Genomic DNA, 22371 nt, shown 5'->3' with positions numbered 1-22371 from the left:
GGTGTTTCTAGCAAGGCATTTATTGCAGATGAGCAATATCCTGAGCCTGGAACACCCAATAGCCAACATGAGTTTGGGGGGGGGGGGGGGGGGAAGAGGGGGAGGAGGAGGAGAACCAGAGAAAAGAGAAAAAATGTCCAAAATGTTCAAGCATGTGTCATTGGAACATTTACAACAGCCCGACTGATCAGATGGACTCTGTTCTTAGAACAGGTAGTAAAACAGATTTGGAAACCAATCTACTCAATGCCTACACCTTGCAGTGTTTACTGGGAGGATTAAGTGATGTATTAGGGACGAGTATCTGACATCTATTGGGGAGAAGGTGCAAGACAGTTAATGTAAGCTTATTTGATTGGTTTAGTGAACAAATTAAACTAAACTTCTTAAATCTTCAGATACAACTGATTTCATGCATTAAAATGCTACTTAAAAATACACACCGGTAAGAAAATAGTAATAGTTTTGTTGGAGAAATTAACTATTTTAGTGAACATTTTTTGCACTGAGCACAAAAACTAATAGATTTATAAAGAAAAGTACTTTATCCCACAAGAGTTGGAACTACATTTTAACACTGTCGGTGAAAGATGGCAGAGAGATGGAGAAATCATGAGTGACGAAATAAAAAACAAAATGCTAGAAACGGAAAGCAGATCCATCACTATCGGATAGAGAAAAGGGAGATGGTGCAGATCTGTAATGTTAACCCATCTTTGATCTTTCAGATCCAGACAAGTGTGCTGTGCATTTCCAGGAGTAGAAATAATTCTGCCATTAACGTAGCACTAACTGTATCACTATAAAATTAACTCAAGTTGCACGGTTACAGAATCATTCTAATGCTTTGTGACCAGAAATATTTTGAAACCCAGAAAAAAGGCACTGCCTGCAAAGCAATGAAAACTTCACAATCATTATAATATAAAAATCGACGCCCTTCTACAGGAACTTCACCACAAAGCACTCGTGCCAGAGTCGGAAAATTTGACATTTTTTTTCCCCCGACGGGGGAGGACGGAGGGAGAGGAGGGGGGAGGAGAAGAGAAACGAAAGAAAAAGGAAGAACAATCCTGAGAGAAACCATCAATGAAGGGGTCCCAGGGTTCTGTTCTCTCCCACTCTTCCCTTTTTCATATCAACAATCCCCAACTGTGTCCACCTTCATTGATTCCCTCTTCATCAATGTCCTTCAGATGCCACGGCCTCAATGGACACAAGCTCCATTCATTTCAGTACAATGGCTTAATTGCTCCATATTGATCTCATTAATGGCCTTGAATGGATAATCTTAGTTTCTTTTAACCTTTCAAAGAACTTCTTGTCAACTCCAAACAATTGCCACCACCGTTTACTTTTGGTGGTTCCACTTAGTCTTTCATGTATCGATATTCTTGGCCTCACCATCTCCTCTGAAGTTAAACAGAACTCCCGCATTTCCTCCATTGCTACAGCCGGCTGCAAGAAGCTGTTTCCTGTATCAAACACTTCACTTCAACTCAATACTCAAGACTAAATTCATCCCCAAGACTCGAATAATGTTCCCATGTGTGAAGAAATTCCTTTAACACCTCCCTCACATTCCTAAACAGGATACAAGAAAAAGCAAATAGTCCTTCACTCACTTCTAGCTTCAGACCCCTTCCCTTCACCACCACCCCCCAATATCACACCTCTCATCTCTAACTTAAAAATCACTATGGATGGTGCTCCTCTGCACCTTCCTTTCATTCATCTCAAACTTCATATACATGCTTTTCCTCCTCTCTCCATTCTCACTGTGCACTGTCACACCAGTCTCCCACTCTCCTCCTTCCAGAGGACCTCAAAATTATAGAACTCCTCACCTGCCTCAATCTTCAAAACCCAAGTTAAAATCCACTGCCTAACCAGTACTTAATTTTCCTCATCTCTCTTGTTCTTTTCAACTTTGTGCTATGTGCCTTGTTCTTTACCTTGGTTTATCCATTTAAATAAAAAAGTATATTTATACTAGAAATGCAAGACACTGATCACCAATTTTTTAAATTTTTCTTTTAATAAAAGGAAATTGGATTAACTTTTTTATTGCTACTAATTTTTCAGGGCTATCTTTCTCTATTGCCCTGCCAATACATTTCAGCAGTATAACAGCAATTGCATCCATTAACGACAGTAAACGCAGGAACAGTAGGTACACGAGTTACTTTAAACCACAAATTCCGAGGGCCAACTTTTTTCCTGGTACTTTTGTCGGGATGTGAATTGCTCCACTTTCTACCCAGACATCTTTGGCAACAATGCATCTGCAACTGAGAAGCAGCCAGGGGGCACACCTGCTCAGAACCATTCATAAGCCCACTGCTCAGTAAGATCCAGCCTCCTGATTTTCCTTCCCAAGCAGCACCTGACCTGCGCTCAAGAACTGCCCACAGCAATGCCGAGATCAGCAACTCAACACTGGGAGCTGAAACCCATAACTCACCATGGTCACGGCTATGCAAGTACATGCACCAACTTTAACCTATTAAAATTAATACTTAATTGGGGAAAGACCAAAATTATTTAAAAGTTGCAAGGAATGCACAGAAAGGATTGAGACACTATGAAAAATAGCACTATTATCACATCCTTGGATAGGGAAGGGGGAAATCATCCAGTCATCCTGTTCATTTCAGCAACCACTACTGAAAGTGCATTTGCAATGACAACAGGTGAAGGCTGGATTGGGCTTTGCTGCGATGCTCATCACAACAAAACAGCCTGCTAGCATTCACATTCTAAGCTCATACATAAACAAGCACTTGGGCAAAGTGGGTCCAGAAGGATACTGGCATCCATGGAGCTGTATCCCAGTAACAGCCAGTGCATTCAGGAAACAAAATAAAGCGGGCAAAAAGTCACAAATAATTTCAGTGAAACAAGTTGGGGAGGGCTTTGTCATCAAGATGAGTCAATTTAAAAATGGGTCGATTTAAGGAGGAGAAAGCAGTCAAGTTTCAGCTACACAAAGATATCTCAAGACAGTTCAATGGCAATAAACCCCCTGAAAGTATTAAAGCCACTTACATAGAATGTACAGCAGAGGAACAGGCCATTCGGCCTAACAGTTCCATGCCGGTGTTTATGCTCCACACAAGCCTCCTCCCACCCTATTTCATCTAACCTTTGCTCTAAATCAACTTTGCCTAACCCTAGAGGAAGATATTGGAAGAACCATACTGCAAAAAAAAACTTCTTCCCACACCTATATAAAGACCTACAAAGGTTTCACTTATTAAGTTACAAGATTAGTTGCAATATGGACATGTGATTCTTTTGGGCCATTCAAATTTAAAAGAGACAGATTGTCAGCATCTTTAAAAAGGGTGGCAAGGTCACCACATAAAAACTTAAGCAGACAACGTACAGGCCAATTGAGCCATCAAATCTATTCCGGTATATTCCAATCTATCATGGACTCTACCTAACTCATTTAATCCCCAGAGGAAGTTCTCCCTGCCCTGCCAGAAAGTCAAATCAAGCAAACCATTACATGCTGCATTATTTATCCTCAAGTAAATGTACAGAATCTCCAAGTACCTCTACCAGGATTATTGAAGATTAACGTTTGTAAAGTTGCCAAACAGTTTTCACTAATCAAAAATGCACTTTCAAGAATACACAATGCAACAGAAGCATCCCAGGTGACACTGCAGGTTAGGATAATTAAAGATCTGTATACTCTACCTTACGTTTTTTATGACAGACTTTAACAAGTAACACCTCCAGGGATACAGAGTTTTGTTCGTTCTCTGAGTTTTGAGATGGCTTTTCTAGTTGGGGGAAATACATAAGAGTCACAAAACAGATTCAAACAGTGGAAAAGTTAAAGTTCCAATTCATTTAGATACAATTGTGGTGCATCAAAAATGAACTGAAATGTCATAGCTTCATCTAAATATGGTACTATTTTCTCAGATTTACCTACAAGGCAAAATGGCTAAATTTAGCTTAAGACTATTCAAATAAAACAAAAAACGTACCAGTTGAGTTGAATCAATATATTAATGTTTCATGCCGTGCCACAGATCAGGACACAAGGTTGCATCGGCCATTCCACAGCAAACTCTCAATCTCTGCCTTGCCGTCAAGGGGTACCAGGTAGAAGACTGGCACATTCCCACACAAAAAAAAGAGAAAAATCAGGGCAAGTCACCCAGGTCACCCTCTCATATCTCCTAGCTGAACTGAAGAGGGATATTGGCACAGTAGCAGGTTCCCTGCACATCCCTTTATCCAGAGGATGCTGTGACCTGGGAGGCCAGAAACATACTATTTCAGGCTGTGCTATGCTGACTGGTCAGCAGAAAATGTAGAGCACTACTATCCCACAATGCTGAACTGTAAAAGATTTAACCACACTGCATCCTGAACTTTACGTGATCCAGGAAAGGTTTGAGTGTGTTTGACTATACTTTAGATTACATTTCCTGACCCTTGTGATTTGCTGCAATGGATTTAAACCAGCACAGTAAACACCACCTTTACTGGGAGCGGGGTTGGGGGGGGGGGGGAAGGAAAAAAAAAAAATCAGAAACAAGAATCAGAAGCAAGAAAATGGAAGCCACGTTTATTAAATAGAAATTGGTTCCCAATAGCATTAACACAACAGGTTAGGAGAGAAATAACGAAGTATTATTCCAATCAGTAGTTGAGCCACACAGGTCAAGAAGGACTCGAGTACAATTGCTGGTCTGGGCTTAATTAACTCATCTCAGACAGGGTGACAGTAGGGGCATTACCATTTGCCGTAGCACCTGTATGAAAGGTTTGCCTGGGCTTCTGCTGGAAGTTAATGCATGTGGACTTTGGGCAAGGACAAACAGGCTCGGTTAAGATGCCCTTATGCATAAATAGCCTAGCAGCACACTATCCAATCTCACATCTGAATAACATCAATTAAGTAAGGTACCAGAGAGTAACTACCAGTAAGTTAGAATGCTCAGGTCACCGTGTGGTCACAGGAAAACAAAGACCCGATCAGGCAAATGGTTACGTCATCACCCACGGGGCTCATCCCACCCACTACAAAGAAATGGGCTGGGTTGGTTGATTCCCAACTGCAGTAATATAGTCACACGATTAGCTGACCCGGCGGCTGTTGGTGAAGCCCAATCAAGTGAACCGGTCCACTAATGCCTAAAGTAGTTTCATAAGGCTGAAAGATACTGTGTACAGAGCCTGTACTAACTTATCCTGATTATTTGAGTTTTCACAGTACACATGGATACATCAGTGCTGTACGGAGCCAGGTAAATGACCATGGGCAGCAACCACCAGTCGTTTAAGTCACAAGCTGCTGCTACAAGAGAAAGCTTGTTCAACAATTGAAAAAAGAACCTTAAAGCTTCATCTTGGTGCTGCAGAAGCTACAACCAAACTTATCCAGGACTGCATTTGCTACATATTCTGACCACAATCTCAATGTATATTTGCTGGAAACGTGACAAAAATGTGTATCTATTGGGAAAGAGCACACCCCACAAGGATACAAGGGCACCCAACATTGTCATGGTTCTCAAAACAGGAATGCTGGCACTATTGTCTTAGGAACGAATGCAGTTTTGGTTTGCACAAGCATCACATTGATAGAACTGGAACTCAAATAGTGAATGTGAGAAAAAGTAGGGGGAAATGATGTGACAAATATTACCCATTTTTGTCTAAGTTTCAGTCTGGTGTCAACTCCTTCGAATTGGTTGCAGCACTTGAGTTAAAACCAGCTTGATTTACAGAAATCATACCCAGCTTAATTCGATACAAAGCTGTTAACTATTATTCAGTTGGTCACTGGGCAGTTTGCCTGAGAGGAGGCAAACGAAAATACAAATACAAAACATGTGATTTGTATAGATAGATGGGCAGCATTCTGAATTGAACAGTTATTTGAAATTCTGCTCGACTAGTTATTGCTTCAGAAGGACTTTATCGCCCTGCCATTTCCAAATCAATGAATTTGATTTGCAATCTTCAAAGTAAAATAATGCCATCTCTGAAGAGAATAGATAAATTAAACAAACATTCATAGTAGGAGGAAAGGATTAAAAGATGTAAAAAAAAATTGTCAACTAGAGTTGCACACCATTCATATGAGGAGCTTTCAGCATAATGACCAAATGTGTTTCAGCTATTATTCATTTGTCTTTCGACTGTAATTCATTTGGCATTTGAAGCCCAAATATAGGTCCCATGTCACTACACCACCTCTCAAAGACAAGGAGAATCCTGCGGAGTGATGAGATGGAGACAGGCAGAAGTCATTTAAAAGAAAAAAGGGGCCTGTTTGTTATAAGATATAAATGAAAAACTACAGATGCTAGAAATCCTGCATTTTGTCATTTTTTGTTTGCGTGAACATCTCTCGTCTTTTCACTACCCCCCATGTTGTTTTGTCCTTTTTGTATCTCTGCATCATCTCACTGATGATCTTTTACATCCAGCGGTCCATTAAACAGTTTGCAGGTGATTTAACAATTTAGCTCCCCCCAATTGTATCTTCCTTTCTCCCCTCTTTTCTATTTTTCCAACCATACTAAAATATGACAACTTTCAGTCTTTGTTCTGAAAGGTTGCACACCCAAAATGTCATGACACGTCTTTTCTCTTTACACATGCTGACTCAAATGTCTTTTTTTCCCCAAGCATTTTCTGTTCATTATCTATGCTATGCATTTTACCTAGATATCAAGGCAAGTAATCCTCTACAGACACAAGGAGCAAGGGGGCACAGAAGGCAAAAATAAAAGAACCCAAAGGGTAAAAGAACCCAAAAATGTATCACACAAAGCCCTATTCTGTCCTCACCCAACAACTACATAAATGCATACACAGAGGTAGCTGAGCAGCTATCAGAAGCAGGAACACTGACCAATTCCCCAACCCACCAATATGTGCATTTATCCATTGACCTCACGGGGGTAATTATTCCTTCAACATTAAAATGTCAACTGGAAGCTGCCTTTGGCCAGCTGACACTACCTTCTGTTGTTGGCTTCTTGTTATCCATTCCACTTAATCTGTTCTTGTCCCATTTATTCCTTTTCCCATCATCTTCGCCCCTCCTTTTCTGCAGATGTTGACTACTTACTGGGATATGGCACCAGTCACTTTGCCTATGGCCTTGCTCCATGTGCAAATGGCAGCATATTCAATTGCACGGTGAGACCGAACGTGTTTTTGCCCTCATACAACATCCACATGTACACTTTTAAGTCACAGGATAGTGATCAAGAACTGTAACCATGGCTAATTTTTCCTAAACCAGGAGCACAAAAACCAATACTACAGAGGACATAGCTGAGCTAACTCAGATGAAACTGGGGATCAAACTTCGGACCCTCCTGGTCCGCATGGCTCAGCAACTCACTGCCTTAATCAGCAAATAATTGAAAAAAACCAATTAATTTTTAAAAAATTAATGTTCACCTACATCCCAAAGGAAGAATAGACATTGGCAGACAGAGGTTTTTTTTTAAAAAAGTTAAAACACACAAAAATTGACAGTCAGGTTAGAAAGTGAGAAGGAGGAAATAGCAGTTTAGAAAGGCTACTTCCAAGCAGTACGTAAAAGACAGGCATGCATAGTAATTAAATGCCTAAATCCTAGCCAGGTCTCAAGTCCATGCACCAAGGTTACCAATCATAATGGGATGATGAGATTCATATCCTGCCAGTGAGCGAACCAGATAACTCCCAAATGAATATGTGGGTGTATTCTGCTTACTGCTATGAGTGGGACACATCTCATCATACAGCTACGCATCATATTCTCATTTATGCCATACATTGAAGTTAGATATAAACATGAACTTTAAAATGAAAATATTGATACAAGGATTGATTATCTTAGTTCCAACTATGAAACAGGTCTCCTCCTCTACCCCACTACTGCCCCCACAAAACACAGATTTGCTGGAGATGACACACATTGTACACATAGTAGGTGGGATTTTGAGGGGATATAATCCATTACTACAATGAGCAATACCACTTAACACAGACTTCACTGTACTTAACAGTATAACATACATACCATTTTTATGGAAGAAACCAGTAAATGTAAGTTGCAGATGAGCTGTCAAACTGGGGAAAAATTTAAAAAAAATTAATTCCCTTGCAGCTGAGGAATATTTGTACACAAACAGCAACCCATTACATAACACAGCCAGTCACTGCAATCCAACTTGTAAGGCAGCAATTAATCTTTGTAATAGCACTATTAACAGTTGGCATGTGACTCCATAACTGCATTTTGCCAGGTTGTGCACCCACTCTATGAAGCTAACTATGAAAAATATACTTAATCGTATAAACAGAACTCCACACAACTTCTTGTGCAACATATAAATCTAGGTCGTTAATATGTGTGTTGCTCAATCAGAACAATTAGTATTCTCCATCTACCCAATTTATACATCACAATCAAAAGAACAGGCCATAGTAGAACAACTTGATCAGTCACACTGACTTAGCTAGACGCCAAGGTAGGAAAGTTAGGATGCAGAAGAGATTAGCTTTGGCCCAAACTCTCAAGCTTGACAGTTTAGATTTAAATACTTCACAGGAAAGTAGTGAACATGTGGAACAGACTGTTCAGATAATATGAAATTCAGGATAGAGCTATATGGTTTTTAAACCAAAGAAAATAATTGATGGTACAAGAGTATATACTATCATGCAACATAAGCACTGGAACTTGTGAGGCGGGTTGCAACAGTGTTTTCCTATTTTCCAAGATTGAAGGCTTATTACACAAGCTGATTATAAAACTTAGCTTAATTCATTAATGTACAGTTACAGAGTCCTGAATAAAAGCAAGAATTTGAGGTCATTGTCTTATCGGGCCAAATGTTACCCATTTATTCACATTTCCATTCCCAACCCTGCTTGTTTTCTGCAGATAATATCATTGCTCCATAATAGCTCTCGATTCTGACTCTCCTTCCCACCACTGCCCCCAGAAACATTAGCTTGGGCAATAAACATACTAGCTTAAATATCTACAGCATGGTTTACTGTAATGGGAATTGCAAAGTTAATAAATATGGGGAAATTGGATTTGCTCGTGACTCACTTTTGATTATAAAAATCGACATTAGATCACGCTTTCAGTACAAATCGAAACATCAACCAATGAAAAGAGGCAAGTTTCTGGAGAGTATGATCAGGACTTAATAATTCCAAGCTCTACTCACTTAGTTCAGATTAGGAAAATATAACTTTCACAATTTTGTGCAGAGATTTTTTGTAAATAAAATGTTCCCTTCGTCCTTGTCAATTTTTCCACACTATTAACATTCTCTACTTACCTGAAAGCGTTGACTCATTGCTGGGGTACAGTTCCACAGCTATCAGTTGCTCTCTGTTACCTTGCCCAAGTGACTATTACTCATATGAATAAGCTTTGACAACAAGCATCGGCAGACTATGAATGTGGAGAACGTGACACCCAAACCCAATCCTGTTCTCATGCACCTCACTAACATGTTCAATTTCTACAGGGGAGATTACTATGGTTCTCCAACCCACAGCAAAACATCTAATTTTCTGCCTATTGCCATTTGACAATATCAACGCTGATCCATCATTACACAGCCTTAGAACCAGTCACATATATATATTTTATTCAAACTAACATCACAAATAGGAGAATGCTCAAATTAATCTTGTGGCTCATTGAAACTATCGCTGATTACTACAGAGACAAAGGGAATTTTCAATCATCTGATATTTTGCTAATTTTTTTTTAAATACACAATTACCTTAGAGAAAAAGGTTTCAGTTGACACCCATGTCACACTCTGGATAATGTGCCAATGAAATTAGGAGCTTTGGGCAGCAGAAAGCAGAGCGTGTCGGGCTTTAAGAAAAAAATCCTAGAGCCATTTTCTATTAATGGAGGTAACTCATGACAATTTGATTATACCCTGGAGTGGTTCCTTATTACCATGCAACATATTTGGTGTTAAAAATTCACAAAACATAATTCCTAGCACAATATTCTCAAAAATAATGGGCCAGGTGTTAATTTGAACTAAGAGATTTCAGAAATATAACAATTGGCAACTGATAACTATAAACACACACTTTTAAAAAATATTACAGCAGGGAAAGAGGGAGAGAAAATGCAGAAACTTATTGCAAACAAAATGCGTATAAAGGGTGGGGGGGGTGAGGGGAATCCCCAATTCTCACAGGAGTTCCCACTGGTTGTTGATTAACTGTGTCATATCTGGGTTTGTCAGACAATTAAACACATTTTATCATTTAACAGATCTGGCAAATCAACGGTTTCTTCTCAACCTCTCTGCTCACGTCCCCATCTCCCCCATCTCTATTTCTGATTACAATCTCTGCAGTTAGTTCGTGGAAAACGCACTATACAGACCCAAAGACTGCAGGCTCAATGTGCTGGAAGAGTTCCACTGAAAGTATTAAGGGTCAAGTAACACTGCATGTTAAAGTGCACAACATTTTCAATCATTGTGAAACCAACTTACCTGGGAGATTCCTGCTCTCCCCTCATCTTCTCTACTTTGGCCAGCATATCATTCACTTTAAAGGTTTTCCTGCAACAATAAAAAAAATGTCCACTAAGCATCAGGTACTGGTACAAAAAGTTAGCTGGTTTACTAAATCCTGGTGAAAATCCCTCTAACTGCTAAGGTCACCACCTCACCACTCAGTTTATATACTGGCAGTCTGAACAGCACCACTCAAATAAAAAAATTGCAAATGCTGAAAATCTGAAATAAATAGAAAATGCTGGAAATACACAGGTCAGCCAGCATCTCTCGAGGGAAGAGAGAAGTTAACATTTCAGGACTGAAAGATGAACAAGCAATTTAACAGAATTGGAATTTATAACTTGTTTAGAAGAGCGCGCGTGCAAGCGACAGTGCCAGAAATAAAAACTGCGTTTATATACTGTAGTACTTTTCACACCCTCAGGACATCCCAAAGTGCTTTACAGCCAATGAACTACTTCAATGGTTTGTCTCACTGATGTAAAGATCATCTATCTACCTCCTGGTTTTCTTTTATGCATGATGTGGAGATGCCGGTGATGGACTGGGGTTGACAATTGTAAACAATTTTACAACACCAAGTTATAGTCCAGCAATTTTATTTTAAATTCACAAGCTTTCGGAGGCTTCCTCCTTCCTCAGGTGAACGTTGTTGGAAAAACGTCCTCAGGTGAACGTTGTTTTTCCAACAACGTTCACCTGAGGAAGGAGGAAGCCTCTGAAAGCTTGTGAATTTAAAATAAAATTGCTGGACTATAACTTGGTGTTGTAAAATTGTTTACAATTCTTTTATGCAGGTTACAGGTTACTCCATATCATGTTCTTCTGAGGGTTACTGTCCTTTATTTCGCTGTAACATTTCCAATTAACTTTTAATTTATCTATTTCTGGCTTACCATTTTTTGTTTAATTTTGGTCTTTCAAGTCTCAAGCAAAAAGTGAATTGAATTTTCCTAAACATGGCAAACCTGTCACGTAACATCAGATAACGCTGACAGAGCCATGTACGAATGCAGTTCCAAAGAAATGCTGCAACCACACACCACTTTTAAAATATGAATAGACGTAGACTTTGATTTTACATTATTTATGGTTAAATAGCAAAACTTGCAGCAATTTCAAAAGTAGAGATGGTTGGAATATAGAAGTTTCTTTACAGTTAAGGCTAAGGAGCTGGGAAATGCAAAAATGAGGCACATCACCACCACCACTGGCTGGAAGATGTAATTTAACAAGCTTAATAGGCAAGTTCTGTCAAACTCCTACGTCCACATTTATAATGGAAGTGGTGGGAGCAATTTGGTGAGAAATTAAGAGCACACTGTATGTTAAATGTATTGACTATAGCTCCTCAGACGATTTAGCAAGCTTATCCAAGAAGGTCTCGAGTTTTATCCTTGGTCTATGTTGAGTTAATAGATCTCAGCCAAGGCTGCAATAGAGGCACTGCCTCGGCATCCACTGGGAGAAGAAAAATCAGCCAAGGTTCCAGACCAGTATTCAGCAATTCCTGCTAGATATACATGTGGAGGATGGGATCAAGCTCAGCTGAGATATTAAACTGCTGCTGACACTAATCGTTAAAGCCGACACAAGAATTGCCACTTGAGCAAAATACCAATGTACAGGCAGCACCTTTGAAACCACATTCCAGCAAAGCACCAAAGCCATCAGAAGTATGGAGAAAGAAAAAAATATTGGCTTAAGTGCCATTTTTCCAATATTGTAGTGGTTTCGAAGTGCTAAATAAGTCTCTGGCAACACTAGAGTCTTTAGCTTATCAAGGAAAAGATTCTGCATCTAATTTCAGAAGATGGTTCAGTAAAAGTATTAAACAATTAGTTGGTTCCCATGCATCCTAACAGGATAGAAAAGTTGACCAGTGCCCACGAGATTTGTAACTCATGGCGAGCAACAGATTTGCTTAGTGTGAAGAGTCAAGAAAACTAACTTATTGTGGGTTAATGACTTCCACAGACAACCTCTTCAACATGATACCGTCATACAGGATGTACTTCATGCTACGCATCGTCCATCAAAAAATTCTCACACACAGTAACTGGTCATTCATCTCATTGTTATTTGTGGGACCTTGCTGTTTGCAAAGCACAACTGCAAGAATGTTGAAAGAAACTATGACCTTGGTGAAAACATTCCTGTATAATTTTTACATTTTCAGAATTGTTCATATCTTGGCATTTCACTTTGTCCACAACAGGTTCTCGCTCACTGCGCTACGCCTAAAAAAGCCTCCAACACCCCAGGTATATGGTCAGAGGTTGGACTGAACAAGAAATCCCTACTTTTTAAGTGTCAGTTTGGTTCAGTGGTAGCACTCTCACCTCAGAGCCAGAAGGTCACAGGTTCAAATCCAACTGTAGAACTTGACATAATCTAGACCGACACTCAGTATAGTTCTGAGAGCATGGCATTGTCAGAAACACCGCCTTTCAGATGAGACTTGAAAGTGAAGCCCGGTATGCCCATACAGATGGATGTAAAAGATCCCCAGTGTCCTGGCCTACATTTAACCTTCAACCAACACCAAAAGATTAACTGGTATTTCATCTCATCGCTACTTGTGGGACCTTACAGTGTGCAGATTAGCTGCTACATTTTCCTATACAACACTTCAGAAGCAATTAATCTGCTGTGAAGCACTTTGGAACATCCGGAACGCAAGAAAGGGACTATATAAATGCAAGTTAGCTAGTTATTTAAACTGTTTGTTTAGCTTTAAGGCAATTTACCGTTTATCTAATAACCACTAAAAAACACTAACCAACCACTAAAGACACTAACCACTAAAAACACTAACCAATGAACTAAATACTTACCGGCTTACCCTTGGCGCTGATCCTTGACGTGTGACATCCCTTTTTGACTTTTTCTTGATTTTTGATTCCTCCATTTATGCTCCGCTCAGTCTTAGTCTTTTTATGTATTTTTTTTATTTAAGTTTTAAAAGTTGATAGTTCCATGGTTTAAATCACTTAGCACCTCCTTCCCCCTCTCCAACAAATTCCCAGTTGAAAGTCCTCACTCTGTTAGCACTTCACTCCGGTAGCGGTTCACTCTTTGCCTTTGTCAACCTCTGTGCTCAAGCCCGTGGTCTAATTGAATGGCAGAACAGACTCGAGTAGCTGAATGGCCTACTCCTGTTCCTATGTATTTGTCTGCAAATGGCCTACTCCTGTTCCTATGTATTTGTCTTCCACACCACCTGAGGAAGGGGAAAGCCCCCGAAAGCTTGTGGGATTAAAAATAAAATCGTTGGACTATAACTTGGTGTTGTAAAATTGTTTACAATTTGTCTGCAAAGACATTGTCGTCACAAAGGTCCCCAGATGCAGAATAGATAGAGAGAAACTGTTTCCATTGGCGGAAGGGTCAAGAACCAGAGGACATAGATTTAAGGTGATCGGAAAAAGAACCAAAGGTGACATGAGGAAAAACTTTTTTTTTAAAACGCAGAGAGTGGTTAGCATCTGGAATGCACTGCCCGAGGGGGTGGTGGAGGCAGATTCAATCATGGCTTTCACAAGGGAACTGGATAAGTACTTGAAAGGAAAGAAATTGCTGGGCTACGGGAAAAGGGCGGAGGAGTCAGACTAGCTGGATTGCTCATGCAGAGCCGGCATGGACTCAATGGCCTCCTTCCATGCTGCAACCTTTCTACGATTTCTAAGTTCTTTCCTGCTTTCTCTTTTCTTTTATCTCCCATTACTCTCCTGAAAGCACTGTGCGCAAGTTGCTCAGGATCCAGTACTCAGTTTAAGTTGGCATCATTCATGTGCTAACCTAGACACGAATGCTCGCAGACTTTGACTGTGAGGGGCATCGCAGTCCAACCAGATCCTGCCCTCTTCAGACATTCACAAGCATACTTTCCACAAAGCATCAGGAATGTGAATTGTAAATTAGTCCAAAGTACAAGCACTAGCAAGCCTACTGCGAAGTATGCACCAGTGTGAATAAATTGGAAGGACAATGAGAAACTGCATTGATTTTCCACTGCCTATGTACAAACACTACAATGCAACAAATGGAAGATGTGTAGTCATGGAGGTGCCAGAGTAAACGAAGTATAACATAACAATGTAGCAGAAGCTTTCAGATTTTCAAATACCAACAATTTGCATTTATGTAGCACCTTTAATGTAGAAAAACATAACAAGGCCCTTCACGTAAGCGTAATTTCTTCCTATTGAACACTGGAAAGACAGAAGCCATTGCATTGGAGGAGGATGGTATTTATTGTAAACAATTTTACAACACCAAGTTATAGTCCAGCAATTTTATTTTAAATTCACAAGCTTTCGGAGGCTCCTGAACATTTACCTGAGGAAGGAGGAAGCCTCCGAAAGCTTGTGAATTTAAAATAAAATTGCTGGACTATAACTTGGTGTTGTAAAATTGTTTACAATTGTCAACCCCAGTCCATCACCGGCATCTCCACATCGATGGTATTTATGACTGTGTCAAAAGCTGCAGAGGTGGAGAGATAACACGTCTGTCTCAGTGGATGTCATTTGTCTTTGATTAAGGTCATTTTGGTGCCGTGGCAGGGGCGAAAACCTGATCGGAGAGATTCAAACTGAGCTGCGGAAAGCTTGGGCACAAATTTGGGAGACAACACGTTCAAGGACTTGAGCAAAGAAACCAGAAAAGGCTTTGATCTTATAATCACTTGATTTTTTTTAGTAACTGCCTACCATAAAACAGAAAAATGAAGGAAATACGAAGCAGGTCCACTGGTTTTTGAAAAGTGAAACGGTAGAGAAGCTTCATCAGAACCGAAAAAGGGATGCAGGCGATTCTCATTACAATTGACGAAAACAAAGATGGGAAGGGTGAAATAGCAAGTAAAGGACACAAGTCAAATATGTGCAAAGGAGCAGTTAACAGGTCTAGGAGTCTGCTCAGATTTTCGAAAACTGTGCCACATGGTTAAAACCATGGGTCAATGTTTCACCAAATCTCTCTGCACCTCTCCTGAAAATCCCAACTCATTAGGGTATGGCACCCTAGACACTGGTAGCTCACCCAACTTGACATTCATGTATTTGGAAGCTTAGACTGTGGTGACCAGTAGGCTATATTTTTGAAGAGCATGACAGCAAAGCCTGTTCCTGTCCTCATCCAATAACTACAAATACTTCACAGTGATCAGAAACACCAACCCAAGTGCTGCTCCCCCTCCCCTAGACCAGTGCCGTGTCAATGGGAACTGTTTCAATTGAAAAAAAACACTCAACACAGACCAGGATTTAGTTCAAGATCTTGTGGTCTAGTACCTAGTAGAATGTACTTACTCACTGAGTGATTGGAGCAGCAATCATTAATGGTTATAAATAATTACTCAATACCAGCTGCTGATGATGAGCCCTCTCATCCAGTGATCTTTTTCTCTAATTTAGCTGCCATGACCTGTGACTAAACCTCACATCCCCATCTGTCTTTTTCTCTCATTTGATCTCTTTATCCTTTGCCATTTCTTGATCTCCCTATCCCTCTAATGCGTCACCTATTCCAGGTCTTTCTGATCTGTGTCCCTGATCTCGTCCATTTGCTGTTCTCTCCTGTATCTGGCTTTTAGTTCATGATCTCCCTCTGTCTCAAGTCCCGATTTCAGTGCGCCCCGACATGTCTTATTGATTTGTGCATCTGTTTGTTTACTGATCTTTGTTTCTGTTGTATCTTTCTCCAAATCTGCTGCAATCTGTTTTTTCTGGTCCCCCATCAGTTTCTCTGTTCCTTGAACTCTGCCTTTTTTTTTGCACTTGTGTTTTTTGGTTTGTTCCTGCGCTACTTGGTACAAGGCAATGAAGAAAGGGATCGGTGGAATTTTTTCCCTGAATTCTGCACATTTCTCCCCATTTTCAAAAACCTCCTAAAATCTCTTCCTTGACCATGATTTCCTATCATTTTTTGCATCCATCTTCCTTCTTTCCTGAAAAGCCTAGACTTTTTACTTACACAATGAACCCTATCCCAAGGAAGGATATACTTGCCTTCAAGGGGGTACAATGAAGGTTCACTAGATTGATTGCTGGGATGAGAGGGTTGTCCTATGAAGAGGGATTGAGTAGAATGGGCCGATAATCTCTGGAGTTTAGAAGAATGAGAGGTGATCTCATTGAAACGTATAAAATTTAGAGGGCTTTAGATGCTGAGAGGCTGTTTCCCCTGGCTGGAGAGTCTAGAGCTAGAGGTCAGAGTCTCAAGATAAGGGCCAAGATGAGGAAAAATTTGAGGGTTGTGAAACTTTGGATCGATGAATATTTGGATACTAAGGGAATCAAGGGATATGGAATAAGGCAGGAAAGTGGAGTTGAGGTAGATCAGCCATGATCTTATTCACGGAACACAAAAAACCTCCCTGAAATATTGGAGAACCGAGGGTCTGGCAAGAATGAGGAACTGAAAGAAGTTATTAGTAAAAAAAATACTAGAGAAATTAATGGGACTGAAAGTCGATAAATCTCAAGGACCTGAGGATCGACATCCCAAGGTTTTGAAAGAGATGGCTATAGAGATAGTGGATGCATTGGTTGTCATCTTGCAAAATTCGAGAGATTCTGGAACAGTTCCAGCAGATTGGAGGGTAGCAAATATAACCCCACTATTTAATAAAGGAGGGAGAGAGAAAACAGGGAACTACAGACCTGTTAGCCTGACATCAGTAATAGGGAAAATGCTAGAATCTATTATAAAGCATGTGATAACAGGACACTTAGAAAATAATAATTAGATTTGGCAGTCAACATGGATTTATGAAAAGGAAATTAAGTTTGACAAACCTATTGGAGTTCCCTGAGGATGTAACTAGAAGAATAGATAAGGGGGAAACCAGTGGATGTGGTTATTTGGATTTTCAGAAGGCTTTCGATAAGGTCCCACACAGGAGGTTGGTGAACAAAGTTACAGCACAGGGAATTGGGGGTAATATACTGGCATGGATTGAGAATTGGTTGACAGACAGAAAACAGGGTAGGAATAAACTGTTCTTTTTCAGGTTGGCAGACTGTGACTAGTGGAGTACCGCAGGGATCGGTGCTTGGGCCCCAGCTATTCACAATCTGTATCAATGATTTCGCTGAGGGGACCAAATGTAATATTTCCAAGTTTTCTGATGACACAAAACTGGGTGGGAATGTGAGTTGTGAGGAGGATGCAAAGAGGCTTCAAGGAGATATAGACAGGCTAAGTGGGTGGGCAAGAACATGTCAGGTGGAATATAATGTGGAAAATGTGAAGTTATCCACTTTGGCAGGAAAAACAGAAATGCAGAGTATTTTTTAAAATGGTGAGAGATTGGGAAATGTTGATGTTCAAAAGGGACCTGGGTGTCCTTGTACATGAGTCACTAAAGCTAACATGCAGGTACAGCAAGCAATTAGGAAGGCAAATGGTATGTTGGCCTTCATTACAAGAGGATTTGAGTACAGGAGTACAGATGTCTTACTGCAATTATATAGTCTTGGTGAGACCACACCTGGAGTATTGTGTACAATTTTAGTCTCCTTACCCAAGAAAGGATATACTTGCCATAGAGGGAGTGCAGCGAAGGTTCACCAGACTGATTCCTAGGATGGCGGGATTGTCATATGAGGAGAGATTGAGTAGACTAGGCCTGTATTCTCTGGAGTTTAGAAGAATGAGAGGTGATCTCATTGAAACATACAAAATCTTTTTACAGGGCTCGACAGGATAGATGCAAGGCGGATGTTTCCCCTGGCTGGGGAGTCTAGAACTAGGGGTCACAGTCTCAGAATAAGGGGTCGGCCATTTAGGACTGAGATGAGGAGAATGAGGTGGTGAATCTTTGGAATTCTCTCCGCCAGAGGGCTGTGGAGGCTCAGTCATTGAGTACATTCAAAACAGAGACCGATAGATTTCTAGATATTAAAGGCATCAACGGATTATGGGGATAGTGCAGTAAAATGCCGTTGAGGTAGATGATCAGCTATGATCTTGTTGAATGGCGGAGCAGGCTCGAGGGGCCGGATGGCCTACTCCTGCTCCTATTTCTTATGTTCTTATAAAAATGTGGCTTTGTTGTCCCTAACCATCAGCTTTGGCACTCCCTCAAGGATCTCTCAACTCACTCCTCTTCCTCATTGCCTGCTGCCCTTCTGTGACATTTACAGGCACAGGGTCAGCATCCATATGTATGCTGATGACACCAAACTCTACTTCTCCATCATTTCCCTTGACCCCACAACCACACACATGCTGCCAGACTGTCTGACATTAAGTCTTGGATGAGTCAAAATATCCTTCAACAGAAAATCGGAGATAGCGAGGCCATCATTTTTGTCCCCTGCCATAAACTCTATTCCCTTGCAACAGCTCCAACTCCCCTCTTGGGCCACAAGCTTAGTCTGAACGAGATGGTGCAAAACCTTGGTGCGCTGTTTGACTTTGAATTGAACTTCAAACCCCACGTCATCAGTCAATCTGATTTTGGTGGTGTTATTCAGCCTTGGCTCAATGGTAGCAGTCTTGCTCGAGTCAGAAGGCAGTGGGTTCAAGACCCAATCCAGAATCTGAGCACGTAATCTGAGCTGACACTTCAGCGCGGTATTGAAGGAGTTCTGCATTGTCATAGATGCCGTCTTTTGGATGAGACGTTAAACCAAACGCCCATAAGCTCCCAGGTGAACATAGACGATCCCACAGCATTATTCGAAGAGGAGGAGGGGAGTTCACACAGTGCCTTGGTTGACATTTATTCTTCAACCACCGCCAGAAACAAATTAACTGGGCAATCATCTCATTGCTGTTTGTGGAATCTTGTTGTGCGCCAACTGACTGCTGCATTTACGTACAAAACAGTGACTACATCTCAAAAGTAATTAATTGGCTATAAACCGCTTCAATGCATCCTAAGGACATGAAAAGCACATCTATCACAATGCCAAAAACCTTACCCACCCCTTTGTCACCTCAACTGGATTGCTCCAATGTCCTCTTTGCCAACCTCCCGTCCTCTATTAACTTCGAAACACTGTTACTCATATCCTGTCCCAGCATGTCATTCCCATCCTCACAGACCTGCATTGAATTTGTCTCCCAACAATTAAAATTAAAATCCCCATCTTCAAATGGCCCCATGGCCTCAGTCCCACCCTAACCCTGAAACCTCCTCCATCATTATATGCTTTCCCCTGCCCTTCGGTTCCCTGACTCTAACTTTTCATCCCACCATTGGTGGTCGAGCTTTAATCCACCTCAACCCCTATTGTGTGGAACTCCCTGTCTAAATTAGCCGCCACCTTTTTAAAAAAAACCATCTTTTCCAGCAGGCTTTTGATGATCTCTAACTACAATACTGTAGCTCGCTGCCCGATTAATCTATTTTTTCTTCACCCCATGTAAAGCATCTTAGCACCTTATTAACGTAGAAAATGTTCCATGTAAATGCAAGTTGTTACTGTTGATTCATATCTTTTAATTGAAAACTGCTTTATACTATCCTGCAATTTTGCTGACAGTCAATTCAGAATATAGAGAACCAGGCTTGTGTGCGTGTACAAATGACCAGGCTTTCATTTGCCAAATCAGCAGAGGATCAGGATAGTATATAAAATAGACAGCAATGCATGGAGTTCAGTTTGGCTTGCTCGCTCAAAACTCTGGTTCAGTTTAAATGCCTGAACAAGGCTCTGGCTCCCAGGTGCAGAAAATAGATACTGCTTCTAATGTTCAAAGGGAACTTAATTCTGGTTGAAAACCACAAATTGGTTCGCCATGGCAAGGAATTGAAAGTGTTACAATCCTGCATAATGCAATTTCAAAAAGTGACAAGCCAAACTTTTCTTCATTAAAGAGCGCCAAATCGCTGTCCATCTCCACCCAATCATTTACTACAGTGACTTGTGCTAGCTAATTCAATGAGACGTGCCAGCTGCAAGTACACTGTTGTCTCAATACACTTTCTGCCCCTCCCCAAATTTCCTTCTCAACCCATGCTGCTGGGTAGACATTTATTGGTAGGCTGAATGGCTTGACTGCAGCACAATTTGTACCGCTGCTGAGTTAAGACTGAACTTTATACAGTTTTTGCTGTTCCCTGCTATGCTGAATAATCTGATCTTTACTATTGTAAAGGACATTGCCAAGTATTTTGGACAAAGTTGTTACTTACAACATAGTAAAAGCAAACTGATTCAGACAAAACAAGCATGGGTATGTCAAGAAACCCTGCAGAACTGGCAATACTGGATTTGCAGTTTGTCTCAGACAAAATTATAAAGCAGATATAGCAATGGAGGACTGTAACCAATTTTGAGTCATAAATGCTAACAAATTCAGGGCTGTGTACACAGCACAAATTTAAAATCCAAGATTTTAATACCTTGATTACACTTGCTTCCAGTTGTTTCCAAGGCAGATTCCAGTAAAATAGTCGCAAGTTTAAAATATTCTCCGCCCTTGCTCCAGAAAGCAAGCCTTTGTATACATGGCAAAATGCACTCTGAACTGCAGTTACAGCCAGATCCTGACAAATCTAGTTAGTGCTAATTGTCCCAGAATGAGCACTTCATTTTCTTTGAACCAGTCAGGTAATTTTCTGGACTGACCCACAAGATAGGGCAGCTTGCCACCACTGGGTGATGCAATTCAGTGTACTCCAAATTGTATTCAACTGTGGAGGGAGTGCACCAATTCCACAAAATGTAAAGTCTTGTTACCAAGCATTTAAAGCTTAATTGGGCATGATGTGCCATATCGCAGACAGAGGTGGCCTGATGCACTTCATTTGGGCTCACTTCTGATTTTGATTAGTGAAGCATCTAGACCTACGAACTAAGCTGATGACTCTCCTGTGAAAAGATAAAGCTATAGCTTAGTTGCACCATTAGTGCAATAATCACTAACACACTACTCTTGAACGTAACATGGCATTTGACCTCGTCACCCTGAATCAGCACAAAAGACAAAAACAGATCAGCATACACCAGCCTGGACCAGTTGAGCCGAATGGCCTGTTTCTGTGCTGTACGTTCTATGTAATTCTATGCAACTTTAATGACCCAAAGGTCGTACCCACACCGTGTCAATTTGCAACTCAATTTATTTGTATTGGTCCAATTGATAAAATAAATCTTGGGGGATAAATTTAAGATTAGGTTAAAGGATGATCCTATTTTGCCTTCCAAATGCAAAATTTATAATTGTGAAATAATGTTCCATTCTGGGGTCAGCGAGCAAAAGAACTATCTATAAAATTGTAAAAGTTTAGTTTGTGGAAGAGTGAAGAGTGTATAACTAGTACTTTGAGGGGTCATTGTAACAATCTATGTATCCTTTAATGTCATCCTTTAGTGTAAATGAACAACTTTGATCATTTTATTTACAGCATATATACTTTTGTTGGGCATAAGGAGAGTAAGCACTTTAAGTTTCATTCTCATAATAGGCCATTTTTTCTGGAATGTGCCTGGCAAAGGTACTGATGGAAAATCATATGGCTAACTTATCCATTTCTTTAGGTGGAAGTGAGAGAGGCCACTCCTCACCTGGGGATTCTTGGTTTAGACAGAACAATGGGAGTCGAATGATAAGTGACAAGTTGTGATAGATTTACTAACTACCAGACAAGTCTTGTTTGGAGACTGGCTTAAACTCCCCTTTATCTAGATGGTTTGGTTATAGGAACAAACGGAAACTATGAAATTCATGCAGCTGGTCAAGTTCCATAAGATAAGGACAGGAATTTGCTAGGAACACTATGGTCTGTGTTTCTACAGTATAGGAAGCCATGACAATATCATTGTGGCCTTGGACTAGATAAGTTTGTTCATTACCACTCCCA

General features: G+C 40.5%; 1 protein-coding gene across 2 annotated transcripts in view; it reads right to left on the bottom strand.

Moving 5' to 3' along the window:
* The window catches only part of suz12b (SUZ12 polycomb repressive complex 2 subunit b), a 69857-nt gene that overhangs the window by 30229 nt on the left and 17257 nt on the right, over positions 1 to 22371 (bottom strand). For both annotated transcript variants that reach the window (XM_068003848.1, XM_068003849.1), the window contains 3 exons: positions 10521 to 10589; positions 8054 to 8103; positions 3709 to 3794 (listed from right to left, as the gene is read on the bottom strand). In XM_068003848.1, coding sequence (XP_067859949.1) covers positions 3709 to 3794; positions 8054 to 8103; positions 10521 to 10589 — 205 coding nt within the window. The remainder of the gene's footprint in view (positions 1 to 3708; positions 3795 to 8053; positions 8104 to 10520; positions 10590 to 22371) is intronic.

Source organism: Heptranchias perlo, chromosome 23, assembly GCF_035084215.1.
Source record: "Heptranchias perlo isolate sHepPer1 chromosome 23, sHepPer1.hap1, whole genome shotgun sequence".
In the NCBI taxonomy this organism is placed as follows: Eukaryota; Metazoa; Chordata; class Chondrichthyes; order Hexanchiformes; family Hexanchidae; genus Heptranchias; species Heptranchias perlo.
The sequence above is the reverse complement of the archived record's forward strand: the minus strand, read 5'-3'. Positions and strand labels throughout refer to the sequence as shown.